This window comes from Drosophila mauritiana, chromosome X (genome assembly GCF_004382145.1).
Source record: "Drosophila mauritiana strain mau12 chromosome X, ASM438214v1, whole genome shotgun sequence".
In the NCBI taxonomy this organism is placed as follows: Eukaryota; Metazoa; Arthropoda; class Insecta; order Diptera; family Drosophilidae; genus Drosophila; species Drosophila mauritiana.
Window position 1 is genome coordinate 856,955 of NC_046672.1, and position 27,899 is coordinate 884,853.

The 27,899-nt window shown below is 46.4% G+C and overlaps 3 protein-coding genes across 12 annotated transcripts in view; 2 read left to right on the plus strand and 1 right to left on the minus strand.

Annotated features, from left to right (window-relative positions):
- The window catches only part of LOC117146349 (uncharacterized protein CG43867), an 84,658-nt gene that overhangs the window by 38,630 nt on the left and 18,129 nt on the right, over positions 1–27,899 (minus strand). For 3 of the 10 annotated variants that reach the window (XM_033312497.1, XM_033312496.1, XM_033312492.1), the window contains exon 1: positions 20,366–21,187. The exons of 6 other annotated variants lie outside the window; for them this stretch is intronic. In XM_033312497.1, the coding sequence (XP_033168388.1) occupies positions 20,366–21,187 (822 nt within the window). Of the gene's footprint in view, positions 1–20,365; positions 21,236–23,689; positions 23,798–27,899 lie in introns of those variants that run through there. One more of the 10 variants, XM_033312490.1, reaches the window with a different exon arrangement.
- Positions 2,322–2,759, plus strand: LOC117148778. The gene has a single exon (XM_033316375.1). It carries the CDS (start codon positions 2,433–2,435, stop codon positions 2,757–2,759), a length of 327 nt encoding a protein of 108 aa, XP_033172266.1. The 5' UTR covers positions 2,322–2,432.
- On the plus strand, positions 15,240–16,736 carry LOC117146356 (seminase). Its single transcript, XM_033312507.1, has one exon. The coding sequence runs from the start codon at positions 15,259–15,261 to the stop codon at positions 16,021–16,023; it is 765 nt and encodes a 254-aa protein (XP_033168398.1). The 5' UTR covers positions 15,240–15,258; the 3' UTR covers positions 16,024–16,736.

A 27,899-nucleotide genomic window follows, 5' to 3' on the forward strand; every position in this document is an offset into this window, starting at 1 on the left:
CCCAAAACACAGAATTTTTCACGCTTCAATATGCCGAAAATTTGTCAATTGAGCCCACCCTCGATTTCCCCACTCTCCGCCTCCACCAATTCCATCTAAATTTCAAGCAGCATATTTTTAAGGGAGAACGTGGTCAGTGGGGAGGTAAATGGGGTTGGGGCTGTGCGCATGCTGCATACATAAATCAATTTCAATTAACGTTAATTAAATACGCATCAAGTGGGCATGACCACAAAGCAAAATACAGGGGCGGCGGCAAAAAGGGGGTGGATTCTTGTTGTCAGGGTGCTTACCAAAAAAAAAAGGGGGGCGGAGGGCTGGTGGGTGGTAAGTGGGTAGCAGGCCGCACAAAAAAGGAGATTGAAGCGGCGAGTGAGAATCGCAGATTGGCATAGAAACCGAAAAGCCCCGCAAAGTATGCTCTGCAAATTGAAAATGAAAATGGAACAGTGTGAGTGGGCAGGGGTGGCTATCTGTCTATCTGGCTATCTGTCTATCTGGCTTACTGTCTATCTGGCCATCCACCCACCACCCACTATTGCACGCGTCTATTTTGTGGTTATGCGCTTGGCTTGTCACGAACCATGAAACCAGAGCCAACTACATACGAAACATGCAAAAAAGTTGGCAACATAAAAAAGGGGGTAGGAAGGAGATTATGGAACAAGCAGATACCCTGTTCATAAGAAATTCTAGGATTGCAAAGCAATAGCTTGTGTAGCAAAGATTTAACCGGGTCTTGCTTTCTTCGCTATAACGAATTTGATCCCACCATCTATTCAAGTTTTAAGCTGGGCAAACTCTTTCCGAGCTTCGGGAAAAGATCACGTTTTTTCGTTCATCTCAAGTGGGAAGAAGTCCCAGCTCCATAAGCTCCCCAAACACACACACACACAAACGCAGATAAACAAACATTGCAAATGGGAACTTCGAAATATGCAGTTCTGAAACCGCAATGATGGGACTGACCATGTGAAAAGGGCGAGCCCAAATGCACAGTCCTAGAAACCCAGGGCCATGGAAACGAAACTCCCACCAGAACAGACACATCACTTTTAGCGTTACACGGGTAACAATGCCAGTCAGTGACTAAACACCCCCCTTTCCCCCACCAAACTTTTTTTTCCTGCTTTATTTTTCCATTTTAGCCCGATTCTGCGTTTTTCGGTTATGGGCCTGCAAATGACATTGATATTTTTCCAGTTTGCCATATTCGCGAATTCGGGGAAATGGAAAAGTGAGTAGAGTAAACATTTAGATTGGAAATGCTGTACCCTTAATATTCGAGATTCGCAACTTTTTCACCGGATTTTCTGTAAACTAAATTTATTTGGCTTAACTCTGGAAAAACATGTGTATCGCTTCAATTAGAATGAAGTGAATGAAACAGGAAATCCGCAGTGACTTGTGTGACATCATGGCAACTGCTTTCCCTTTCGGCACTTTCACCAATTTCACCACTTACCCCGCATCCCGTAGGATGTTATCGCCGTACAAATACTTTGCCCGCGTAAATCATTCATAAAAGTATAAATGTAAAGCAATGTAAAGGGGATGGGGTTGTTCTTTTCGGCTTTTGTATTCAGTTTCAACTTTCGTATAATTACAAAACTCATTAGTGCAGAAACTTTTTGGTCGTCGACCCTTGAAAAGTATGCACTGCTAATTGAAATTGAAGTTGTTAAAGACGGAGGAGGCTGGTCGCAGCATTTTTGCAAAGTCGTAAACTCGGATAAGCTAGCAGCCCCAGCAGACCCTCGAAAACTCAACCTCTCATTTGTGGAGCTGGCCGTATATAGAAGGTTCCCTGGACTTCTGGAGAACATGCTTTCTTTGTGCTCGAAGATGTCCTCGTCACACGTCCATCTCCTGCTTCACAGCCACCATCATCGGCTTTGATGTTTGTGTCGCATGGCTCACTCTTTAAATTCAATACGAAACCGGTGTGAAACTCGCGCTCTGCGTCTGATTTGCATTCGCAAATTGGTAATACAATAGGTAGTCGTCGGCTGCCGTTTTTCCCCCTCCAACCGCCGGAACCCGATAGTCCTGATAGCGTCCACTATATACTGGGGAGAGTGCGGGGCATTTGTGAAATTAACATAAGTGACACCATTTTGCATAATGGGGGTCTCCGAAAAATATTGTTCGGGGGCCGCCAGTCTAGCCCAATTCCAGGGAACACAACTGTACCCCCAACAAACCCGCCAGCTATAAAAGCAGAAAGCTCTGGGTTGCACTGCCTCAGTGGGAGGCTTTCCTTTCAGCAAAAAGCTGCGGGCGGCACAACATAAATAAAAGGGCACTATCAGGTGGGAACTAAACCATCAGGTGATGGGTAACTTGACCTAGGCCTGGAAATTCTTTCATTGACTGCTGATGAAATCAGCCTGGCACATTTCCGCATCTTCGGCACTTCTAGCCACAGAAATATGTGCTTTCTCTGGCCACTCGCCTGCTGCGGCTGCTCCTCATCGAAGCCTTGTCAAAAGAAAGGAAAGCAGCAGCAGGTGCAGCACCAGCCGGACGTCCTGGCGAACGTGATTTCCCAGGAGCCAGGCTACTTCAACCAGGTGACCACCAGCCAGCAATCGCTACCCAGCATGAGCCCCAGTTCAGTGTCACTGCCCCACCAGATTGACACGTCCAGCACCTTGAGCTCCTTGGCCGGCGAGGTGGATCTGTACGATATGGAAGCCTGGTGGCTCAAAAGGGCCTCCATCGAGGATTACTTATCCATAGTATCTCAGAGGAATTGATTTTCGTATCGATCCACTACATTACTGTACGACTTAGAAAGATGTTCGTTAAGAGCCCTTATATTTAATGAAACTACCGACTCTGTTTTTAGTTCTCACTTGTACCTATTGTACCTATTGTACCTATTATTTCTTTTCTCTGGCCACACAAACCAAAAGCACAAGAAGACAATCCTTTTCCGCCTCTGCGAGTCGCACGTGGCCCCTTTTGGAGTATGCATTTTTAAAATGAAATTACTCCACGTTTTGCGGGAGCCAGAGGTAAAGCATTCTTGTGGTTAAGACTGTGTAATAAAAATTTGATTAGCTGCTTGTTTAACTTTAATTAAGTTGATTTCGCACACACACTGAACATAGGAAAGTTAATCAAATATTTAGCAGGACCTCTTTGCTGTTTTCCCGTACGAGTGCCGCAGGGTTAAATTCCGTTTGGGCTGGGCGTACATTAACATTTTGGCTAAGCAAACGGCGGAAGCAAACAAACAAATGCCGGAATATTCATGATGATCATTAACACACAGGATACACAGTAGAAGAGCTAGCTTCCAGGATATGCAGTCCAGGAGCAGCATGTGACGCCTGCGAACAAATTTGCACAGCCTTCGGGCGGGATTCGGGTGGGAGTTTAAGGACCCGAATATGTCTGCAGGCTCCATTATGTCCTTGGCAAAGTGCTTCAACCTAAGCCATTAGGGGTAACTTTGCCAAGATGTCATTAAAATAAAAATCGAGAGCGTGTTAAATGATTTACAAAAAGGGCGGTGGAGCGAATGGGGAAAAACAATTTCGTGGCTCCTCCAGTTCATGTCGGTGGTTTAGACTCTTGGCTGCTCCACACCACAAGCCATTTTTGTATTTTATGCTTTTTATGACTTTTCAATAAGTTTTCCCCCAAGACGAGCGGGAAAACTTTTCTTCTCGACCCATTAAAGAAGGCATGTTTAGTATCGATAAGTTGCAGTGTGGAGGAGAGCATGTGCTAGAGCTTGTAGGAATTCAAGTTAATGCAAAACAATTTCCATAATAAGATATTCTAACCCCAACGCAGCTCTGCAGTTTTACAAAAGCATCTAGACTCCTATGCCATTTGAACAAAAGCGTGAGCTCGATTACAGTTTTCAGAAATTGAAACAGCAGAATTGCTCAAATGCTCGAGAAATGGCATTCGACTCTTTAAGTTGTTGCCTTCTTTCAATTAAGACATTTTCGAAAGAGATATTGAGATGGGTCCGTTCGGTGCGGATTGAGCTCAGTTTTCGGGTAATTCCGGGCCATTTGGGATTGGGTTCCTTTCCAGCTAATCGTTGGCCATTAGACGCCAATGACACTTTTATGCCACTTTAATAAACTTCAGAAGCTAACAAGCTTTTGAAAGGGGGAAACGACACTTGTACGGCAAAAGTTTTCGCACGTTGCGACAAATGTCTTGAGCTGCAATCGTCCCGTGAGGTTTGTACTTCCCACAAGTTCAACTTCGGATTCGGGAAAGCAGGTTGACGGGGGTGAACATGGGGACACACATAGATACACGCGCATACTCGTACATATGGACGGATACTGATATCAACAATCATTCCCCTAGTCCGCAAAACCCCGGGAAGACTTGTAATAACATAAGCAAGTGAAATGCATAAATAAACATTTGAGGGAAACGGCAGTTTTTCGCCGGCCCCAAACCGTTGCCTTTGTGAATTGATACAAATCGTTCAATAATCACGCAATTGCATTTTATTTCCTTCGAGGAACAGCAATTGAGGGGGCGAGCCAGGCCAGTGCGAGGAAATGTCCTTGCAACGTCCCCTTGGGGTTAAGCGGGCTCCTCGGTGGGGTAGTTGCGTTTTTGCCTTTCACATTTTATAAATGTCGCATGGTCGCACTGAACCAGATCTGCGCATATCAAAGCAAAGAAGAGCCATTAAAAGTAATTGGACCTGCAGTGCATAAAGTCAAAAGGAAGAATAGCCAGCTGGGGTAGACAGACAGCAAACTCATGGCTCGCATCTCTCAGAACTGCAATGCATACGAAACCCAGAAATAGCTAATCTGGAGACATTTTGGATGGAGTGACCACCACACCTTATTGAAATAAGGCATTACTAGATGGTTATTGCTTAAAGAACTGCTCCTTTGACAACGCTCTTGCTGTATCGAGAGCATTAATTTCAGGTGCGACCACGCCCACCCCAACCACCGCCTTCCGAAACAGTGCTACCCGTTTGCAAAGTGTTATTTATCATGTGGCAAATGTTGTAATGCATTTTGTAATCGATACAAAGCAATCACAACGAATTGAAGCCAAAAGCCGGAAGGAGAGAGGGGCAGGGGCGTGCAAGGCACGTGACCAATCAAATGGGCGTGGCAGGGACTGACTGAAAAGGGGATCAAAAGGGGATGAAGCGGGATTGTGTGCGTTGGTTTTCTCTTTCTGTTGCTAAATTAATGGAGCACAGGAGGAAGCAGGGGGCGAACTTAAGCTGTAGTGACAGCGCCACGTATCCTCACCCCCTGCCCCTTTAATGCTATCAAACATAACTCAAAACCAATTTACTTGGCTTACATCAGTAAAATGGACAATTTCAAAAACGCACGTAAGTGCGTAGATGTATAGTTCCTTTGAAAGCAACACAATTAACAAGTAATAAAGAGTGCATTTCCTACATGTTTATGGCGCTTTCCCTCAGTTCAACATTTCCCGTTTCGTATGGGTCCGTTTTCAAAGTTCTAGGCCGGGATTTATGCATCTTCTTTTGCTCGCCTTAAGTGGGAGTTAACGGTGTAAGTGTAAGTGTTCCTGGTTTTTGACTGATAAGAGTGGCACAAGCCCACATCCGTAAAACAAACCCTTTGCCAATCCCCTTATGCGAGGAATTTTCGCTGGCTCAGCATACATTTGGGGGAAATTCGGGAAATAGGCCAGTGTTTTTAATGTTTTCCGCTGAGTATTCGATTTCCAAGTGGTTTCTGCCACCAATCGGAGGAATCGAATCGAAACGCCTACGGGAGCTCGTCCTATTCCAGATATAACGAGGTTATTAATATTATTATGGCCAAAGTTTTGCAACCCCTTTTCGATAACATCGTTTGGTTGGGGCGTCATTAATTCGGGAGCTTAGAAAGTTTTGCGCCCAGGAATTAAAAAATGGGAAACGGATGAGAGGGATAAGACGCCAAATCGAATCAGAAAACTTTAATGACTTTATGCGCCAAACTTGTTACGCAACTTGACCCCACATTTTCGCCCTTCTTTTCGACGGGGAAAAGTTGCAACACGTTATTGAACAGAATTCAATTAATTAGCTGCCAATAGTTGAAGCGGTTGTTTCACCCACCACGTTTTTCCCTCCAAGCCGGCTCCTCCAACGTGCATCTGCATCGCCATCAGGACCATTTCCTTCCCCTCCTCCGTCATCATTATTATTTTCGCTGCTGTGTCTAAATAATTGATGGAAAAGTCAAATTGCTGTGTGCAGGTTCTGCTGCCCTTTCCACCCCAATTTACCCAATTCTCCACCCAGCTGACCAAAGCAGAATCTGCTCTCTTTAGTTTTTATTTCATTAGTTGCACTTACTAATTGGTTTGACACGGACAAAGGATTCGTGAGAATTTGGACATGCAACTGATTATATTCGCCACGGTCCCCGTAAAAAGTGGCAAGTTTGCTAATTGGTATAGCATTAAATGCAGATACATCACAAGTAGAAATTACGTTGAACTTGTTACGCCTAAAAAACAAATCCATGCAAAGCAATGCTGGTTAACCCACTTCCAGGTCATCCCCATTGAATCCAGCATGGACAATTCGCATGCAAGCATGAATCAGCTTCGATCAACCCCCAGCACCTGTCCATTTTATCCCCGCACCCCCCCGGCACAACACCCCAACTTGGGTCGAGCGCCTCCGGGTCATGCATAAATCATGGATGGAGGGTTTCAAATGAAGGCAGAGCCGGGGGTGAACAACTGGCAAAGGGTTGAGCAAGTGGCAAACTTTCGCTTTTGTTTAGGCTTGTCGTATTTGACTTCGGTTGAGATTTGGAATCGATAGCCTCGCCACGTCTCTTTAGGCCACTACATCCTCCGGGTTCTGGAGGTGCGCGAAGGACGAGCAAAACGTTTTGCACGCCACAAAAGTCAGCTTAGCTTATTTATTATTTACACGAATGAAACGTGTATGAAACCGACAGAAATGCTACAAGGCGAAGAAAAAAGCAGGAAAAGTCGAAACGGGCAAGAGGGAAAATCCTCCGAGGAGAGCATGAAAATCCCCAAGTATATGTGCGAGTGAGTTTGTGGTGTGGTGTTATGTGGTTGATTTGATTGCTTTATGCACCCAGTGAGTGGCCGCATGAATTTCAAATGAGTCGTTCATTGGCCCGTTCTCTCGCTATCTTTGTTTTTTTCATGTTCGATACCACACTTTGGTTCTGGACTTCTTGCCCCTGCAAGAGTCCCATAACTGCTGCTTTACACTTATACTAAGACTCAGGCTCAGACTCGTGAAAAATAAGACCAAAAGGTGGAGGGCTTTAAACATTTTGAGGCACGACCACAGTGCAGTCATTATCCTGGCCAAGATGGGGATGGAAACGAGTGGCAGCAGTAGAAGCAGCACCCTGTGCGATGTGGCTGCCACACAACGTGTTGCACACGTCCACGAGGCAGGAGGTTAAAGTCAGAGGTATGCGTTAGCTGGCTCAGTGTTCCTGTAGACGTAGGTGGGTGTTCCCACAGTAATTTGAAATTCATGCGCTTCGTATGTGGAATAAATTCAAGATTTTGATTTGCTGCTACGTGTGGCAAGCTGTTCTTCCTTGCACTCGCCGCCTTCTCTGCAATTGAAGGTGTGAAATCGCACATGAAGGATAATAAAAGTGAAAAGCGTGAGAGGCTGTCAGACCCTATAAAAACGGCAGGCGAAAGCAGGGGCACCAGCTGCGCCCAGAGTTTTCGAAATAATAAAAATAAATATATTTACGAGTATTCATACATTCAGAGCCCCACGTTGGGCGCCAAAAAGCTGCAAAAGAAAGTACTGCCCCTCAAGTGACTAGGGAAGGTTAGGTTTGTGTCCAACTAAACTACCAATTACAATTGACGAATGGGACATTAAAAAGGTGACCTACGATTAGATGGAAGTTTGCGCATACTTGGCCACAGATCTATAGGGTCCAGACTGAGGGAAAAGCTTAGAAACGTCTTCTGCGACTGGCAAACGTATAGTTGGTTGTCCATCTATAAAATTAAAGTTTATCCGCCACGCATTCCGCCCCTAGGTGCTGTGTTCAGGTTACGCCCCAAAGCAAATCATCACTTAGTGGCTCCCGAGGGCAGGATCAAACGCACACATGGCTATGGAGCCACGCACACATGCACACGCAGACACTCACATACAGCGAAATATGCTGATTACGAGACGGCGAAGACGCCATCTGGCGTGGGTGTGTGGGAGTTAGCCAATTCCAATGACTTTACTCTTATTTATGCCGTTCGAAAAGTAATTTATAGCATTTAACGCCTAAAAGCACACTTGCGATTTCAGCAATTTGTTTGGGGGCGAGTCTGAGCCCTAAGAGATGCCAATGATTTCGAGGACCCAGATACTCGTAGAAAACTGCGCAAGAGTCGCAGAAGCACGGCAAGCACATAAACACGCAGGCATGACTTTCATCCTCGTTCCCGCTGTACTCAAGTTTTGAGTTTACTTATGTTGAAATAGGCGCAGCAAAAAATATCCAAAATAAGGTTTGGTCGAGTAAACCGACTACGAAATACTCACTACAGAATGTGAACGTTATTTGGGACCCTCGAATGCCTAGGATTTTGTATCGGAAGGCGAAGCAAGGACAATGGCTATTTATTTAGCGGACTCCGTATCAAATGTACTTTTGGGCAGCTGAATAAGTGGTATCAAATCTGTATCTGCAGATTATTGTATGCGGTACGCCCAAAGTGCCAAACGGCTGCTTAGTATCAAAAGGCGGCAGAAGAAAGGAAAAATACATGTCAATGACTTTACAGAAAGCGGAAACTCATAAAGATAAGTGTTGACATGGTTGCCAACATGGCCGTCCTCTTATTCGCCTCCTCACTTTACTTCCTTTCCTCGCTTCTGCTCCTCTAAGTGGCATCTGTCGTCTCGTATTTGTGTCACTCACTCACACTCGCGCACATTTGTGTGTGTAGATGTGTGTGTGTGGGTATGCGTAAGTCGCATTTTCCTAAGATTTTGTTGCTTTTATATTAAGCCCGAGAAAAAGGAAAAGCTCAAAGAAGATTTTTGACTATGCCAACTTGAATATGCTATCCAGCTTGTTCTGCATTTACGCATTGCATGAAAATCCCAACATCCATACCTATGTACGTATGTGGGGTTTGAGATTTATTTCCTTGAAATGTTCACCATCTATCCCTATCGGGATGGAACATTATAAGGCTTATATTCCCGCCATTAATTAGGAGGCCGGGAATCTATCGTTGTTATTATTATTACTAAAGCCATGGCTGGCAATTAAATACCCGAAGCGAGACTCTATTGCTATGCATATGCCGTGTATTCAACCACGTTGAATGGACGGAACTGGGGGATCGGGGTCACCACTTGTGGTTCGTTGGCCCGGCTAATTAATGTTATCGCATTTCATGCACCACTTGCTAATAGTTATCGACAAATATTTCACTGTCTGACACCGCCAAAGGCAAAAACAACCGCATTTGGCTTAGATTTCCTTACCATGCCGGCCCCGATCCTTTACTCCTTTTTGCGATCCGGGATACGGTATTATTTAATTTGCAGGGGAGGCAACCGGAAACCGTTTACAGTTTGTTATGCGGTTCATTGGCTGCAGACCGAGGTTCTGATTTCGTATTCCCGGAACGCTTTATTTACGTAATTTATGGCTAATGTCAAGGCAATTGCCGCTGTTTGATTGATGCGAAAGAGGGGTAAATCATTGATTTACTTGGAATACAAATGGTACAACTAACACGGCCCCCATTCTCAGTCCCTGATTAATCACAGCCCACGCAAGGGTCATAAATAGTAAACTGATTGGAAAGTGAGTGGCAAACGTGTAAGCAAACTCAAGTGCCTCGGTGCCTTTTTTCAGTGTACGTAGGGGCGGCCTTTCCGTCCGCAACCGGCCTTAATTAAAAGCAGCAAATGAAATGCACATCACAGGCCTGGCCAACTTTTCGAAAACCCAAAAAAATTAAAAGAGTGTAAAAGAAAAGCGGAAGTTGAGAGAGCGAGTTGTGGAAAAAAGGTCGGAAATAATTACGCGGCCGCGGCATAAGCGAATGAGATTTTGTAGCTCGTTTGAACCGCCGTGCGCGATTTTTGGCGCATAACAAAGATTTATGCCCCGGCAGAAGGTGAAACATAAGTTTGATGCGTCTATAAGTAGCCAGCGCAGCCAGAAGCAAAAGCGGCGAAAGCTAAACAACAACGCTAGGCAAAGTGGCAAGGCAAGGTGGGTGGTGATATAAAGGCGAAAAGTTTATCCATCCACCCCTCGGAATTTGGCCAAAACTTTTCACTCCTGTTGTTCTCGTTGTTGCTGCGGTTGCATGATACGGGAATTTGTGTGGCCGCCACACACACTCCTTGAACTTTCTCGCCCATGAGCTGGGGCAAAAAGAAGGAAACTTGAGTATTTAGCCGTAAGTGGTAATAATTACGACTCCGGATACGAGGCCCACGACCCGGCATAACAGTGGGCGCCACCAAAATGGCCGGCTGGTTTACAGTTACGTTCAGCTGCACACAAGTTAATTAAGTTTAATTGGATTAAAATTATACAAAATTATACAGAAGCTCCCTCTGGCTGGACACGGCCCGCGAAATCTCCATAAAGCACAGGCTGCAGGACCACAGGATCGAGATGGCGGGATATCGATAGGACATAAAATTAAAGATGCATCAAACTCGTTAAAGCTGAATATACATATGAAATAAAAACATAGTCAAGCCGGCCAGGCTACTAAACAACTACACCGGTACTACACAAGTTGACCTCCTAGGGCGACCTGAGAAAATCGCAATCCCCACAATGTACAGTTGCCTCGGGGACGCTAAAACTGACGTTCCATCGCTCCGGCAGGGCACCAAAAAGTTTCCTAATCAACAGTCGTGACAGGCCCACCACTCCCAGCTGCACTGCTTTATAATGCAAATGGAAAATTCTATTAGGACGAAAGAACGCTTCATTTAATTTACGAGCCAATTTGCCGCCTGTGGAGCAGAGGGGCGCTTTCGCCTCAGGAATGTTGACAAATTCCACAATATGTTTTCTATGGAGCACTTTTTGGCCCGTCCCGGCCTGGCCTGCCACCTAAAACACTCCCCAGTGCACTATTCGGATCTGGAAGAGCTTGCAGTCTGGCGGCGCTGCAAAGTATGCTTTAATTTTATGACACCAGCACAACAGCCTCCTCCAGCCCCAATGCTCTTTATTGAAATATTATGCAACAAAGTTGATGAATTTTGAGCCCGACAAACTTCAGCGGTGCACGGGGACTGCGCATTAAGCGAGTCCCGAGTCTCGGCCAGGATAAGGGGACAGGGGATAGGGGCTGGGACGCGGACCTGGGGAGTGTGGGCAATGGCTCTTGGCCCTTTTATCATTGTATCAGGTGTTCGCCAGGCTCGCTAGCTCGCACACAAAGGGTGGGGGAACGCCAAGACGGCGGGCCGGGAACATAGGGAAAAATATTATAATAGCAATTGAGAATTGCTGATGAGCCCTGCCACCAGGCTGAGGACTCGACTCTGGGTCGCTCCGGCTTTTCGGCGAGCTGTCAGCTCACAACGATGTGCACTGGGTGAAACTAGGCTGTTCCTGAAATGAATCCATTTTAAAAATTCAGAAAGACTAGAAATAGAGTTTGGCCTCTAGGAAAGTTATAAAATGAAGTCACTTTTAGTGTGCTAAGTAGCTTAACAAATTCCGTACTACATATTGTGTTAAGCCGATCAAAAACAATGCAAATTGAAAAGCTACAGCAGACTTTAGCCGAGTTTTTCTTCGTGTGCATAAACCGGAGCTGAAGCTCCTGGTTCTTTGCACAGACTTGATGCCGAGGGAGCATTTTAATTATTCAACATTGTTGACAAAGTTTCCCCTGCCTGCGTGTGAGGGACGGCTGTTGAGCAATATGATTTGCTGCTTGAGCAGTCAAAAGTTGGCTCACAGCGATGAAAAAGCGGCAAAAGGCAAAAATTCGGTCTACAGCAGCAGCAATATGCGGCTGTTGACAGTGGCAGGATGGCAAATTGGTAGTTGCTCATTCTGCTAAAATCGCCCAAGGCAACGACTAGAGATCGAATGGCCATCAAAGGAGCGCCAAAATCCAGATTTTAACAAGTTTTAAAAGCTGGCATATAGTGAAGGATATTTCGGCTCACTTGCAATGACAATGGAAATTATTGATCTAATTTGGAAATTATCGATTGTGCTACAAGGAGAGGTGACTACTCCCATTATTATAATCCTTAGGACTACATGTTCTTCTTAACAGCAGTATACCGTATAGTATATAAACAGCTGACAGCAGGAGCACGCTTTCGTCGAGTGTCTCGACTACTAGATACCCGTTACTTAGCTAAAGGAAATGAGAGAAACTCGATGTTGCAGAAGAGCCCCACTAGATCCCTAGAATCGGTTGATGAACTCTGTCTTTCTGTTGCACTCTTTCAAACGAATATAGTATACCCATTTTAATAACAAAATGGGATGAAGTAGCACGGACCGGAAGGACCAAAAAGCCGGAAATGCAAGACTCAGAACCGCAGCAGCTCAGCTCGGCATTGGCGCAACATTTTGGTCAACGCGCCTCAATAATTCTGTTTGCCCACATGGCAACCGGGCAGCGCAGGAGGGGAATAGTGCGTGGTCGAAAAAAGAGCTGGCCGGGGCCATGGGCACGGGAAGAGAGGGTCGCGGAACCGCCGCACGCGGGCTGCGGTCGGTGCAAGCATGTTTCGAGTGGCTTTTGCGGCGTTAAGGCGGAGACACAGACAGAAAAGTAACACTTCCATGGCAACAAAAGCTGCTGCTAACGTATGGGATGGGATACCCAGTATCTAAAATATTTCTGGGGACCCTGACCTGCGACTCCTATTATCCGTACTCGAGGTGCGATTTCCAAATGTGAGGCCAAGAAGCCGAATTACGCCAATTTCACGAACCGTGCTCCTGCTTTTCGCAGTGACCACCGCACGAGAACCAACCGACCATTCACGGCCCATGCGAATTACCATGCAATTGTTTGCCTTTGGCAGCCCCATTCCGTTTCAGTTCAGTCCCGCCAACTGACCAGCGCCCACTGCCCACCATCCACCACCTAACAACACCCACACAGGCCAAAAGTCAAACCGAAGCCAAGCAAATGTGGCAAGGAAGCGAACCGAAATGGGATGGAACGCCGACCGGAAGTGGCAAAAAGAGGAGCGAAGAGCCGCACAGGACTCGCAGACTGCCTGGCGTCGTCATCGTCATCGTCGTCGTCATTTTCAAGTGGCGCGGCCATTATCGATTAAAAAAGTTCGGTAGCGTGGCGTACAGCAGGAGGTCAGGTGAACTGTACGCATACACTGAGCGAAGAGCGCAGCCAAAATGTTTTGAAATTATTGTTCGGCTTTTCACCAGTTTCATAACTCAATGGGATTCACTTGGAAGGGAGTCTGATAAAGGGAGTCTGATGAAAGGAAAAAAAGATAACCCTATGAAATAATTTACCCCTGTGACATTGTACTTTTGTACTTTGTGTCAAGTACTTTTTTCGCTCTGTGTAGAAGGGAGCGATGGTTTAAAAGGAAGCGATGGTGCAGCCGTGGCACTGCACTTTTTCTGATTAACTGTTGCATAATTTTCGGGCCTGCGGTTTTCCTTTGTGAGCGGCGGCCTGCTAATTGAATTTGCATGACAAATCAGGGCACTCACTCGAATGAATAACGAATTGTGAGTGCGCATATGAACGGGGGGTCTGGACTGTGGAATGTAGAATGCGGGCCTGAAAGTTACTTAAAAATGTGTGCGGCCCCAAAGAAGGAGAAACGAGGGGGTCTTCACACAATAGACTTGCATATTTAAGCACGACACTTACGTACATATATGTTCCAGCTCCGTTCTCCATCTCCGCCAGCTTTTCGGCAGCATTTTGGCGGCGAGTCGAACAATGAGGCTTTTGTATGCCACAACGCGTTTGCTTTTTTATTCCTGCTGCCCTCACAGAGGAAGACACGCATATGCCACATACGTGGTCCATTGTTTGTATTGAACCCAAGGAGCAAAGGGATGCGATGGTGGCAAGGGCGGGGCAAGGGGCGCCCAGAAAGCCGAGCAGAGAAAGGCAAGCGAGCTCTCGACTGGGGCGTTTTCATTTGCGCTTTAAATCTAAGAATAATAGCCGCCTTGATTACATTCACGCCGCTTTATGACAAGCGGAAAAAATGAGACGGCGGAAGAGGGAAAACACATGGCGGGAAACAAAAACAACGAAGGTAGGGAAAAGCACAGTGAAGCGAGTTCTTAAAGTAATGAAATCAAAGATAAAGCATTTCTAGGAATGCTTTAGATCGAACTTTAATCAGGTTTAGTTTGAATTCAAACCATTCTTGACATTGACGCATTCGATAAGTTGGCTAAGAAAAAGCGGGTAAGGCAGTAAAGTTCCTGCCCCACATCAAGCAGCTGTGTCAAAATGCAGGATGCAGGATTGCAAAGAAAGTCGAGGAGGCACGACGAGTATACACCCATCGATGGCTGCTTTGCCTCACTGTGCGCCTCACTGTGGGGCTCAAATGAAAAGAAATGAAATTAAGTGGCATGTTGTTGCTCGTTCGCCTCGGCGTGGGAGGATGTGGGAATGTGGCCACGCATGACCAGCTTGCAACCACCCTACCACCCAAGGCACCCAAAACAGAACCACCGCACTCAAACAGACGTCGTCTGCCTGCCACTTGAGCCCTTCACTGTAAGCCTGTTAAACATTTCGAGTGTTAATTGTGTGCGAACAACAATAACAGAGGGCATGGGCAGTGGTGTGGCACTGGGATTGCGATTGAAAGGAGGTGAGGTGGTGGGCGAGGCGTGATTGAAGGCTGAATGGCGGATCCTGGTGGCTGGAAGCTAGAGAGGACTGACAGGCCGGCGTGATTGGAGCATGGCATGCTTAAGGTTGCTCCTGCGATATTAACTTGTGTTTTTTATGCCTAACAGGATCTGTGGCTCAAGAGGCACGACAGGATTATGTTATCTCGTTGAAGGACCCTTGCCACCGAGTACGAATATTCCGCACTAGGATTTCGGCAGACTATAGTGACAGTTCTGCCAAAGCACGCTGTATCGACTCATGCCACCCAGTCACAACTTTCCCCGTATTATATGCATAGCATTAGCCTCGCACAGTGAGCTTCAGCAGCCGTATCGAATGGAAATCGCTACGCTTCTACCCCATATCCGATCGCATCCGCTCAGCTTCTAGGCCAGTTCATGTACGATGGCAGCTGTAGTGGAGTCGCTGCAGCTTATCCTCCTTGCCATCGCAGTCAGATGGGGTGATGCCCTTCATCGGGGAATCCCGGTGCAGCAGCAAAACTACGGCTATGTGATGCAGATCTACGGTCCACAGTTCCTGGCGGCCGGATCGCTGTTCAGTGCCCGATACGTCTTAACGGTGGCTCACTGTTTCAAGAAGAATACCAAGCCGGAGGAGCTGTCAGTGCGCGCGGGCTACAGGTGGATAGCCTGGGAGTTCAGGGGCAAGCCAGTGGCGGGACTCCTGCGCCACCCGAAGTTTTCGCCCCTATCCCTGCGAAACGACATCGCCGTGCTGAGGGTCAAGGCGGCCGTTACGCATTCCCACAAGATCAACTACATCGGCCTGTGCTCGCGACCATTGACCCCTCTTAACACGTTCGCACCGCCGCAAGAGCTTGCAGGCTGGAATTTGATGCATATCACCCAGCCCCTTAAATCTATGAGTGTTCAAGTGGAACCCGAGAAAAACTGTCGTCAATGGTTTCCCCAGATCTCGGGCGGCGTGACCTGCGCCTCAGCCACGAAGGGAGAGGGGCTGTGCTATGGGGACTCCGGGGATCCCCTGATCAGCGAAGGAGAAGTATGCGGTCTGGCAATAGCCTTTCGAAAATGCGGAGATAAGCGGTATCCCGCCCTCTTCACGGAGGTTCACTACCATCGCGCCTTTATCGCAAAAGCCGTGCTAACCTTGGACAGGGAAATGCTGAGCAGGTCACGGAGCTGAGACGGGTGAACTAATATTATACTTGTACTTAAAACTACGCCAAAAAGATCACGTAAAACATACCCAATTGCAGCTGAACAAAGTGTGTTTGTGGTTAAAAGACTCACCTGCAAGAGAACAGAGGAAAAATTCAATTATAACCGAGAAAAAGAAAGGCAACAAGAGCAGAATAAATTTTCTTTTTGGTGCAGTATCGCAAGAGAGCTCTTACAATATATACAATACGCATCTGAATATTTTTTGCCATTTAAGGCACCCTTTGTTTGTGCAAAAAAGAAAATTGAAGTCTTCATCGAACTTACAGAGTACAGCAGCTCACACTTATTGATAAATTCTATCGACTGTCGTATTCTTCTTGGTCCAAACTACTGTTTGCCTCCGAAGGCAAATCAATTTGCGCTCTACATAAAAAATCAACAAAAGGTCCCAAGTCTGAGTAGGTTTGGCAGAGGAATTGGAAGGCGAGTTGGCTGCTTTTGGTCGCTCGAAAATCACGGCACATAACCCATTAACCCGCCGCTCCAGCAATGCAGGTGAGGCAAACGAGGAGGTCGGCGATGACGATTTACATACAATTCTCCCGGCGTTTTTCCCTCGCTTTTTCTGTAAGCCTGCCCTGCTCAGGAACATTTAATGAATTCATATGTTTAATAAAATCTACACGTGAACATGAATATACAGCGTGGCGGCGGAAAGGGAATGGTGCCGCACAAAAGGACAACCCGAGTCCCACGAATCCTGGTAGTTCCGCAGCACAAAAGTGTGCAACGCAAATGGGAAAGAACGTGGGCGATGCCGAGGGGGGGAGCCATGGCAGCGGATGGAATAGCAGTTTCTTTTTGAATAGTTTGACGATGACAATGACGATGACGACATGTTGACGTCCTGTCGCCTGGGTTCTCTAAGGTTCTCGAGTCTCGAGAATCAAGGGACAAGCGCAGGACTCTGAGCTTCTCGTCCAAATTAAAATCCTATTAAATTTGCATATTTCGCAAGTGTCGGAACAAAGTGTGCGAGTCATTGCTATCGGTTATCGGGATAGCGACAGGTGTTGCATAACAGACCACGTCTGGCGGAAACACCCATTTGGACGCACCCACTCAAAATTCACAATCTCAGTGGGAGCCAGGCGGCACTTTAAATGCAAAAGTGCCAAGAATTAACATTCGAAAGTGCCCAGTGAGAACTTAGTTTTGGAGGAATTAAAGCGAGCTGTAAAATATGTGCTAGCTAAATAAAATATACAAGGGTCGAAATAGGAAATATAAAAACGGCCTGAAAGATGTCTTTCGATTGTTTATGTCCATCATCGATGGATTATTCATGGGCACTCAACACGTACCAACCAGGCTAAGAGTAACTAGGACGACCAAACCATCATTGTGCCCAACTTACTTACACAGGCACAAAAGTTTTCGAAAAATTCTCGACCACAAAACTGTCGAAAAGAGCACTTCCAGTGACCCAATCTCTAAAAATAAACAGAAAGAGTCATCCTGACGACCGACAGAGGTGAGGCAATTTGCGAAAACTGGCGTAGGAGGTCCGAAAGTCGGTCAAGTTATTGTCGGAGAAACGGAAACAGCCCGAGAGAAGTCATCCAATTGGCAATTGTGATAAATTGTACTTTTTAGCAATTTAAGCCCGAGGAAAACAGAAGCTGACAGAGAATTCTGGATCGCGTCAGCCCCTCATCATAATCAAGGGAAAGGGCCGAAAAGGTTTGACTTTTCTGGCCAAGACTTCCATTCTGAGTTTTCCCATTTCCCTAGCTGTCCGAAATGTAAAACTTTTTCACTAATAATGCCTCAATTGTGCTACATTCCCGGGTACGGGGATAAAAAGGATTGTTCACTCTTTCCCATACCATACCATACCATACTATACCATAAAAAGCCACACACCCACACATATGAAACACATTACCCTAGTTACTTTTTTTGACTGGCTTTTCCCTATTCCACTCGTATTTTTCGTTCTTTTCGTATCTTGTGTATTAATCCTAATTGAAGGGAAATTCCCTGACGGACACGCACTTTTCTTGGGGTGAGGGTGGCAACCCTTTTTCTCTCTCTCTGTTGTTGTTTGGAAATAGTCTTCTCTGTTCTTGGCTACTTTACGTCGCTTTTCTGTGTAGTTTTGGTTTCACTTTCGCAGCTGGAGCTAAAAAGTGAACTAAGGACTTAAGGATATCTCTCGAGAGAGCAAGTGTGGGGGGCCAGCATGAATAGATAAATTCTGGCCGACCTTCCTCTCAGCTTTCCACATCCCCTACATGTGCCTTGCCTTCAATCAAAAAACCGTGGCATACATTCTGGCCTTGGCCCCTATCTTATAATTACACTGTCACAGGATGTCCTGCCAGAAATGGCGGTAAAGTAGAAGTGGAGGATGAGGAAAGGGAGCACAAAATGCTCAAATAGACATTTAATGATTCCCCATTGTCATTACATAAAGGTGACTTATAAAAACATTATTTCACACGCACACAAGGGAGAGGCAAATGGCAGAAAAGAGGGCAAATTGGGGGAAATTCTCGAAGGAAAGCCATGCGGGCTGAGCTTATTTGTTGCCACGCAGGCATTTCACGTTGGCTAACGAGCACTTTGGGCATACAATGATCTTATTCCGACGCTGCTTGTCCAAAAGAGAAGGCCATATTAAAACCCACACGGAGACAACTTTTGGTATGCAGGCATGTTTCATTATTTTCAAACATTTGGCTAGGCCATTGACATTGGTCACCCTGGCATTAGCTGGTCACACTCTGGTCACTCTGGACTTGGGGTTTCAAACCCACTGTGATGGTCAATTTAATTTAACTTATGACGATTTTGTACGACACTCCACTTGAAAACCAACCAAATCGATCGCTCGAGTGCTGGCTCTCAGCCGAAAGGACATCGTCCTTATTTTTCAGCCATGACTGTACCCTTGAGAGACCTTTGGCAATCTTTTGCCTGGTTCCACTTGAAAGTTTTTGAACCGAAGAAGTTTGGTTGGACGACCACAAGAGGAGTTTTTGTTTGCCGTTCTGATTGGGATCCATTCGATTAAAGTTCCGCTCTTGCCTATTGCAGGATTACTTGGACTTTCTGTTCTTCGCTTGCATTTTTATCTAATTTTTGTTGTATTTCAAGCAATATGGCCGCTTCTTAATTGACACCTTGCTTAAATTGACGCACCTAACCTATGATCCCAATTCAACGACCCGCTGGTTTGGCAAACAATGAAATGTCCGCATATTTGGCACCATTACTCAAATTGCCATTATGCACGCGCTTCGCCTTCGCCTCGAATTGAGCCAACCAGTAATCGCGGGGCCCGTTCCCCGATTTGCCACCATTATGGCGGCCACAAATGCGATGCAGTGGAGTTTTCCCCCACAGTTTTTCAAACGGCAATGCGACAATAGCAAGTGAGACAGAGACAGCGAGTGAGCGAGAGCAAAATAGAGACGCAGAGAGGGGTAGCGAGAGGGAGGGAGCGCAAAGAGGTAACCGCAACCGCATCGAGCACTGCATTTTTCCGCTTTTCCCCTTTGGCACGTGTGTCGAGTTCATTATCGCCTCTACAAAACACACACGCCATTTGGAACCGTGTGGAACTATGTATATGGAGCATTTGCATTGGCGTTTTCTATTGCCATTTTCTTTCTCGGTTTTGGGGGCACATTACAATTTAAATTGTTCGCATGCGGCCGGCCAAACTTGTCGCATATTATTTATTTTATTTATGGGGGAAGCCCCATAAAGCAAAAAGCTTTGCATACATTTCGGGGCAGGAGCAGGGGCGCAGAATACAGGATCCGAAAAGGAAGACCGCACGCTGTGTTTGCGGACTAGGCTCAAGATTTATGGCTTTGCGACAGGCGGAGCAGACAGACCAACAAACGAACAAACGAACCGGAGGGACAGTAGACAGTCGGACGGACAGCCGAAGCAGACAAGGGCAAACAAAAAGCCAAAGAAAACGAAGACAGACAGCCGGAAAAACGGAGTAAGGAAGTTGGAAAAGGGGCGGGAAACCCTTGAAGAACTGCCCGGAACAATGAAACTTCAAGAAAACCACAAAGTTAAGCGACGGGGAACTAGGAGCCTAAACACTCTCTCCACCCAAAAAAAGCGGAGCGTTGATTTTGCGGCTGTGGAAGGAGTTCATGGTCCGAGCCTATTTACCCAATGGGTAGGCCTGTCCATTCTTAAAGCAACTAAAACAACTCCCAACTTAAAGTCGGCACAGAAGTAGTGTATGTTAAAACCCCAAGATTAATCCTCTAATCATTCATCTTTTTCATTACCACATCTTAAGGGAGTATGCAGATTTAAACTCCTCAGCTCACCTTTCTCAACATGTCGTCCAGCGAATCCACGTCCAGGCCGGCGTAGTTGTTGTTGAATTGACTGGAGCAGTTGGAAGAGTTGCTGGTGTACCGCTTCCGTCTGCCCAAGGCGGGCGAGTTGACCAGCGAACTGGGGCCGCTGGAGCCGGCATAGCCCAGCTGGGCGGCGGCCATTAGCGGGTAGAGCGATGGATGGGGCAATTGGTGGGGCAGCGGGTGGCCAGTGGCCAAGTGTCCCACGTGGCCCAAATGATGATGTGAACTGCCGGGGGAGCAACAAACTGCCAGACAGGAGGCCGCCGGACCCGCTCCATTGGCCACCGACGAACCCATTTGGGCACTGCGTACCGCTGCCAAGGGCGAAGGTGGCGCGGTGTGATGGTGCAGCTGCAGGTGGTGTAGCGGTGATCCATGGTGCTGCAGGTGGTGCTGCAAGTAGGCCGGCGATAAGGATCCGCTGCCCGACGAACATGAGCCCCCTGCTGGACTGGGGGAGTTCTTCTCGAGGGTGGTGTTCGTCGAACTGGAGGATTCGATAATGGTGGTGGTGGTAGTGGTGCTAACGGTGACCTCCATGCTGGTGGTGACAGCACCAGAAAAAGTCAACGAGGAGGATCCTCCGCCCGATCCGGAAACGGGACGATCTGCCGCCTCTCGTTGCTTGGGCAAGTGTGGAAGTTTGGTGGACCCAGTGGCATCCATCGGGTCCACTTCGCAATTATCAGCTGGAGTTCGTTGTTCTATATTCATATGAATATTCCTATTCACCGCTGGCGGGTCATGCTGGTCATGCTGGTCACACGAGGCAGCCGTCCATTGCATAGTTTGTGCCACACATTAAACACTCGATAATCGCACTTTAACCTGCTGCTGCAAGTGGCAAAAGAATTGCTGCAGTTGCACTCTCTCTCGTCGCGTCTGGCATGCAAATTTATGTTGCCATTGGCAATTGTTTGTTTTTTAATTGCAGGCTGCATACTCGTAGGCGCCCCACATGATTAATGGCCCCCAGGGGTTAAGAGTTGGTCAGTGGCGGGCGGGAAAGGGTTAAGGCGCGGGCGGACATTAACCGCAGAAACAGATTGTTGTCATTTGCCATTTGATGGGACTAAATCGAAATCCGAATCGAACGGAAATCGCCATCAAAAGTATAAATAAATTAAATGTGATTCCCGGCACCAGACACCACCGGTCACCACCAGACGAATAAAAAAGAGCCAGAGTTGGTACTTTGTACGGCCAAATCGATTTCGCAATTGGATCCCTGGTGAGTTCCACATGAAAGTATCGCCCAAGCAGTAGCTTCCTTGCATTTAGGCTCTAATTAAATGAAAACATTTTGAAATAAGATAACAAAAGAAAACACACAAAAGCAACGATAACAAAAACAAAATATCAGAACACCAACTGTTATTAAAACCAGCTCATCTGCACAAGTACTTGTGTATGTTTGCGCTGATAAATAAATGATGGGGCATTTAGAATTTTCTCAAAACAAAATCGGTGGACCAACGGCAAGCAACTGGACTCGGAAGCGGAGCAGGACTTCACACACGCTTGACTTGAGCCAGACGTTGGACGCGTTGGCAATTTACAACAAGCAGCAATCAATTCCAGAGCATAAATAACTCAATTTCCAACGCCCCCAACCCCATCGATGGGGCTAATGCTGTCCGGCCATCGATAAATTTTCCGTGAAGGGGGAGCGATGGAGATGGAAGGGGCTCTCCCCCATCGGGAAAGGGGCAGATGGAGCAGAGACAGATTGTGAAGTTCGAATTAAGAGGGGCGTGGCGAAGGGAAGTTGATGGGGGGGGGGTCCATCTGAAGCTCGGCTAATTAGTGGCTAAACCTATTTCGATTATGCGCCAGACTTTGCCATGATTTAAAGCTGTATTAAGGGGTCCCAGGGCGGACAAACGGTCAGAAAAAGATTTTGGCCATGAAGTTTATTTGCATTAACTTTATTGGGAGCTGTCAGACATTTTGTGCTATATGCTGAAGAAAAATGAAAGCCAGCCAAAAGTACTATGCAAACTTTTAACTTTGACGGTTTCGAAATTTTTCTTTGTGTATCTGGCAGCAGAGATCAGATTTTAAGTGAAGTTTGCCGGAGAAATGCGATGCAACAGCATCGGAAGCAACAGCAGCAAAAGAGTCGCCATGTAAGGGCGATTTGGGATGAAGGGAGCGCTGGTTTCCAAGGGGTTTGGCAGGGTGTCCTGGCCAGGACATGTCCTCAGTGCACAAGTGTGTATGTGTGTGGGCTCTTGTTGCCGGACTACTGGTGTCTGAAGTTTTGTATCGTCCATTTAACAATGTGTGCCACACACACACACAAGCTGCACGATGATGATGATACATACACTGGTCGAAAAGGGTGTATAATACTAGGGAGCAGAGGGGGCCGGAGGCGACCCCCAGTGGGCGGCTCATATGGGCCAGTCGCTCCTCCGCTCTGCTTCCAGACATGTGGCAGTTCTTGTAAGGACAAGCCGTTTTGGAATCTATATGGCCAGGCCATAATTCACTGGAGATAATATACATATGCCCTCTGTGTGCAAGTGTGCGCCGAGTCCTGGCCCGTGCGCTTGTATAAGTGGGTGGCAGACAGGAGGCTTGCAATTGCCCCGGCACACGCACACCAGAACACCTAGGCATATAATAATGACACGAGCTTGAAATTTAAAGCCTGTGCAACAGAAAAGGTCCTCCAGGCGCCCAAGTCAGGTGGCAAAAGGGGCTCTGGCAGTACTGGCCAGCCATTTGATTGAATTTCGGTTCAAGTTCGAATTTCATTTTCTGATTTTTCTATTTAAGCAATCTGGACTATCGTTCAAATAGTATAATATAAACACGAAATTATATTTCAAATCAGCACATCAGCATGAAAGATACGCTCGTAGCGAAAAGTATTTGCATAAAGCGTTTGAAAGCAGTGAACAAATTTGATTAGGTTCAATTACAATTAGATTTACATTTCACTCAGATTTCACAAGCGAATAGAACACTGAACGGGAGTAACTTGGGACAGCAACTGAAAGCAGATCTCAGCATATTTACGGGTAAAATCCAATGGCTCCGACCACGAGTAACAAAACCCAATCTGAGTTCCAATTTCACAGCTTCGAAAGGGGAAATTCTGTCACAGATAGGCCGAACATAATATAAAATAAACATAATTCAAAACAAACACAAACAAGGGTGATGTCGAAATAAGAGACCATTTGATGTTATTCTGTTATTCTTTCCGTCAACATTTTAGATTTGTATGAACCAAACTAGAGAGAATGCAACAATTTTGCAGGCGTTTTATTCACTGACCAGCTAATTTGACTGGAAAAAAAAAAAACAAAAAATCGCAGCGCAACCGATTTAACTTTTCCACGCACAGCGGACGACGGAACCCGGAAAGCGGAAGCGAAAGTGCAGGACCTGCGGCACGGACCACGCAACGCGTTACGCAGCCAAAGACAAACTGATTGCCGTGTGCCATGCCACGGATGTATGGATGTGATTTACCGACCTACACAGCCACAGCCGCACACACACACTCGCGCTCTGCCGAACAGCTGGCGGGGAATGCGCATGTGTGTGTGTCCGCGCGGGGAGTTCGTTCGCTTGCGAGTGGTGACTTTCGCCAATTTCCCGAGTGGGAAAATCGGTTCGAAGGACCAAGGTCCTTCAGGTGGGACTTTTTCGAACGACGAGCGTGCGTTCTTGGGCAAACATTGGAGCGAAGGAACAGTATCATTGGGGCTGTACAAATATACAACGAATTAAACCCGATTTATCATTGGGAGTCCACTTAGTACCAGCATAAGTTTGCATCGTAGTTGAATGCTACATGGTATGTAATGCTTTCTGTGGACCACAAACCAACTTCATTTCGAGCGCCAAAACAGTCGGGGGCAGAATTTCCCAGTATTTCTCGGCGCGAGGACTTTCCCTCTCGCTGTCATGGTGGGTTCGGCGCTTCGGGCCTGCTGACTGCTCCCGCCGCTCAGGAAATACTCCGCGTCGTCAGGAGCTGCCCGCCATCCTGTAGCATACTTTCCTGCTCTGATTGTGTACATTAAAGCCAACAAAAACACACACACACAAGAAAAGGAAGATGGAGCAAAAACGAGGCGGCACTCTCGTTCGCTTAAAGCGGCCAAGAAACCAAGTTGGCCACATGTTTTGGCCGCCTGCGAATTTTAATGACTCCGGCCGAGGGGAACTGCTCGGCTGTTCCACTTCCGCGACCCTCCGGATTTTGCCCGCCCTGCGCGCCTACGCTCCTCGTTCACGGTTCGCGTTGCCAAACATGTTTGCATTTGAATTTTAAATTAAACGTCGTCGTCGTCAGCGAGCGATGATGATGACGACAACATGTCAACATCAAACCAAAGAAAGCCCCCTCACAACCACGGGCGGCGTTTGTGGCAGGGGGCATTAGTTGTCGCTATTGATTTTCGGCTGACCTTTTTTCCGCGGAAAGCGGAATGGCAGAAGGAAGTGAATCCCGCCAGGATCGTGGGATGTGGGATTTGGGATCGCCGATGCCGAGCCACAATGCAAATGTGCTGGACTTACTGAAGGCTTATAATTCTATAGATTTAGAAGCAGAATGCTAGCTTTAAGTCAGGACCACAGTCTGCTCGTTAACTGCTGTCAATTTGGGAAATATCCTGCCAGGTAGCAAAAACGCAATCACACGCAGAGAAGCACAGAACAGCAACCGAATGGAATGCAAAAATGCTCTTCGCTTAAAATCTTTTCCTTACAACATTTGTGGCTTCAACTCAGCAGGAAGCCAACTTGTTGAGCAATTAAGCCCGAACGCTTAACATGTCAGGCCCACAAGCTCGATAGATTTGTGTAAACTGAATTCGGTAAGGGTACGACATCCAAAGGCTAAGGATTCAAGCTGCGCACAGACGACTTGGCAAATAAATATTTATGTGTGAATGTTACGAAAAGGCAATGGATGATTCCCCACTCAGTGCTTTCTTTACTTTGGAGGCAATGCTTAATGAAAGCATTGCAGATGAATCTTGGATCAATCTTGGATTTCGGAGAAGGTGAATTATGGGGCGGAAGTCCAACAAAGGTGCCCCAAAAACACACACATCGCAGACTAATACGATGAGTGAGTGCGGAATGACATCTCGCGACACTTTTGAATTACCCCCTCAGTTGGCGGCGATTGTTTGGCTTTCATCACATACTGAACATACCCCGCAGGCAGTATGCCTTGGAACCCCAAAATCCACACCCGTGCTGGCCTTGTTAAGTGAATGTTTGTCGCCTGTTTTCGGGAGGCGATGGGAAGGACAAACTCCTCTTATTGTTGGCCAAAGCCCAACAACAGTGCACAGCAGGAAAAACAGAGGGAACCACTGGCTAAAAGCCTTTTTAATCCCATGCACACATACATATATTTTATTGCCCTCTTACCCCTGCTTTTGCGCTCTCCTCAAAAATTTCACTACATCCGATTCCCCTGGATACGGCTCCTAATGTGGATGAGCGGAGTATCGAAGTATCCGAGATATCGTAAAACCAACATAGAAGTTATCAGAAAATAGATAATACTATACGATAGAAATAGAGTTTCAAATTTCGATTTATTTATCCATTTGTAAATAGTTCGAGATCAATAGATGATTACTTCGTCAAGCTGCCTTTGGCATTTTTTAGTTTTTGGCATCTCTATTGCTTCATTGTCAGCCCACACTTTGCACTCTTGTCATAAATTTTCCCGTGAACAATCCCCCCTCTTTTGACCGTCTTGCAATCCGCTTAAAATAATTATTTGGCATTACTTTGAGGGTTCCATTTCATTTGTTGTGCAACCGTGTGTATATATGTACTTAAGCCAGAGTTATGCGTTGCACGATAAAAGACTTACAAACAATATATGACCAGAACTTAGCCCAGTATTTTAGCCAAAGGAAGAGAATGAGAGCTGAATAAAAAGAATTTCAAAAATACAGAGCAACAAACAGAAAAGCGAGCAAGCATAAATAGTTTCCATATACTCGTACAATTATTTACTACTTCAGGACATTGAAGAAAAAATCCATAATTCTCTTTTTATACATTCAACTATGTTGTTTTGTATTGCATTGACCTCTCCGGCATTTCGATGCCCATTACCACGGATGTCACTATCCTAGGGGCTCATCCATTTCGATTCATCCTTGCACTTTCATGTCCATCTGCCCGCCGACCATGTCCCACATTCAAATTGTGCCTCTTTTCCCACTCGCTTTTAGTTGCTCGGCATTTGAAGCTTGTTAAATACATATGTACATACATTTATTGTTCATATGTATATACATATCAGAAGCAAAGAGTGGGGAAAATGCTGGAAAATGTTTCCAAGCTAAAATATTTATTTGATTTTTTGTGCCTGCCCCAAATCGCATCCTGACTGCCTAGTCCCTTCACTTTCCGGCCTGTTTTTTCGCATTGTTTCAGCTTTTGCCTTGTTTTGCTCGTTGATTTCATTGTTGTCGAGGGTGGCACATATTTTGCCCTTTGCATGTTGTTTATGAAAGTCTTTAAAGCCGGAAATAAATTCAAGTTCCATAACTACTCAAAATACGAATCAGAATTCGTTGAAGAAGTCGTTGTTATCACGTTTATAGCTGAGATTAGACCTGGATCGCTACTTTTGGGCTGACTTTAAACGGAGCCCGAAAAGTAAGAGTGCAAAACTGGAATTTCACCACAGGGCTTAGAACAAACGGCAGCGACATTAGAAGGATACATTTTAGGTCCGCCACTCGTGCAGTGCCTTTCCTCATCTGGCAGCATATTTTTCTGCATATTTAAGCCCAGGAACGTTAAAACGTGGCGAAAAGGAACCCAACTATAGTCCTCGCCGTCAGCAGCCTGTAATCTTGGCGGCAATGAGAGCGTATGAGGCATTGTCACGCATAATTAAAATTAAATGCGCTTTTGGGAATAATTCAAATGAATAAACGAGCGTAGCCAACATGTGTGCTGCATACACAAAATGAGTTTGTCGCGACAGCCTTTCCTTCTCCCCCCGCCAAAAAAAGAGCGAAAAGAAATTGCCCCAAACAGAAAAACTTTTTAGAAAGCGATTTCTTGTGCCTTGTCCTCGTCGGCGTCCATGGTGGTCCGCCCCATTCAAGTAATGGGCGTGGCCAGGACAGAAGAGTCGATCTGAAGGGGAATGCCTCATTTATTAGGCGAATGGTGGCCATTCGTTTTGAGGACCACAGTCGATGTGCGTTTCCATTCGGCCCTTAGAGTTCGCTATATGCACATGACTAGAACACAATTTGAATCTCCAGTCCAGCGCAGGAAAAACTGGACGAAGCCTACTACCCACACCCACACTCACACCCACCCACAGACGCATCTCATTTTTTCTTCACTAATTGACGTGGCCCAAAAGGGTTGGGATTCCTCTTCTAATTGCTCAAATAGTTGGACCAAGTTGGACCCCCGTCTTTGAGCCTTTGGGCAGTTCTCTATCGCATCGCATCGATGCCCAATTTATGCCGAGGCACGA

What these genes read in the sequence shown, in the direction of transcription:
- LOC117148778 (XM_033316375.1), top strand. Translation starts at nt 2,433, where the DNA reads ATGTGCTTTCTCTGGCCACTCGCCTGCTGCGGCTGCTCCTCATCGAAG.
- LOC117146356 (XM_033312507.1), top strand. Translation starts at nt 15,259, where the DNA reads ATGGCAGCTGTAGTGGAGTCGCTGCAGCTTATCCTCCTTGCCATCGCA.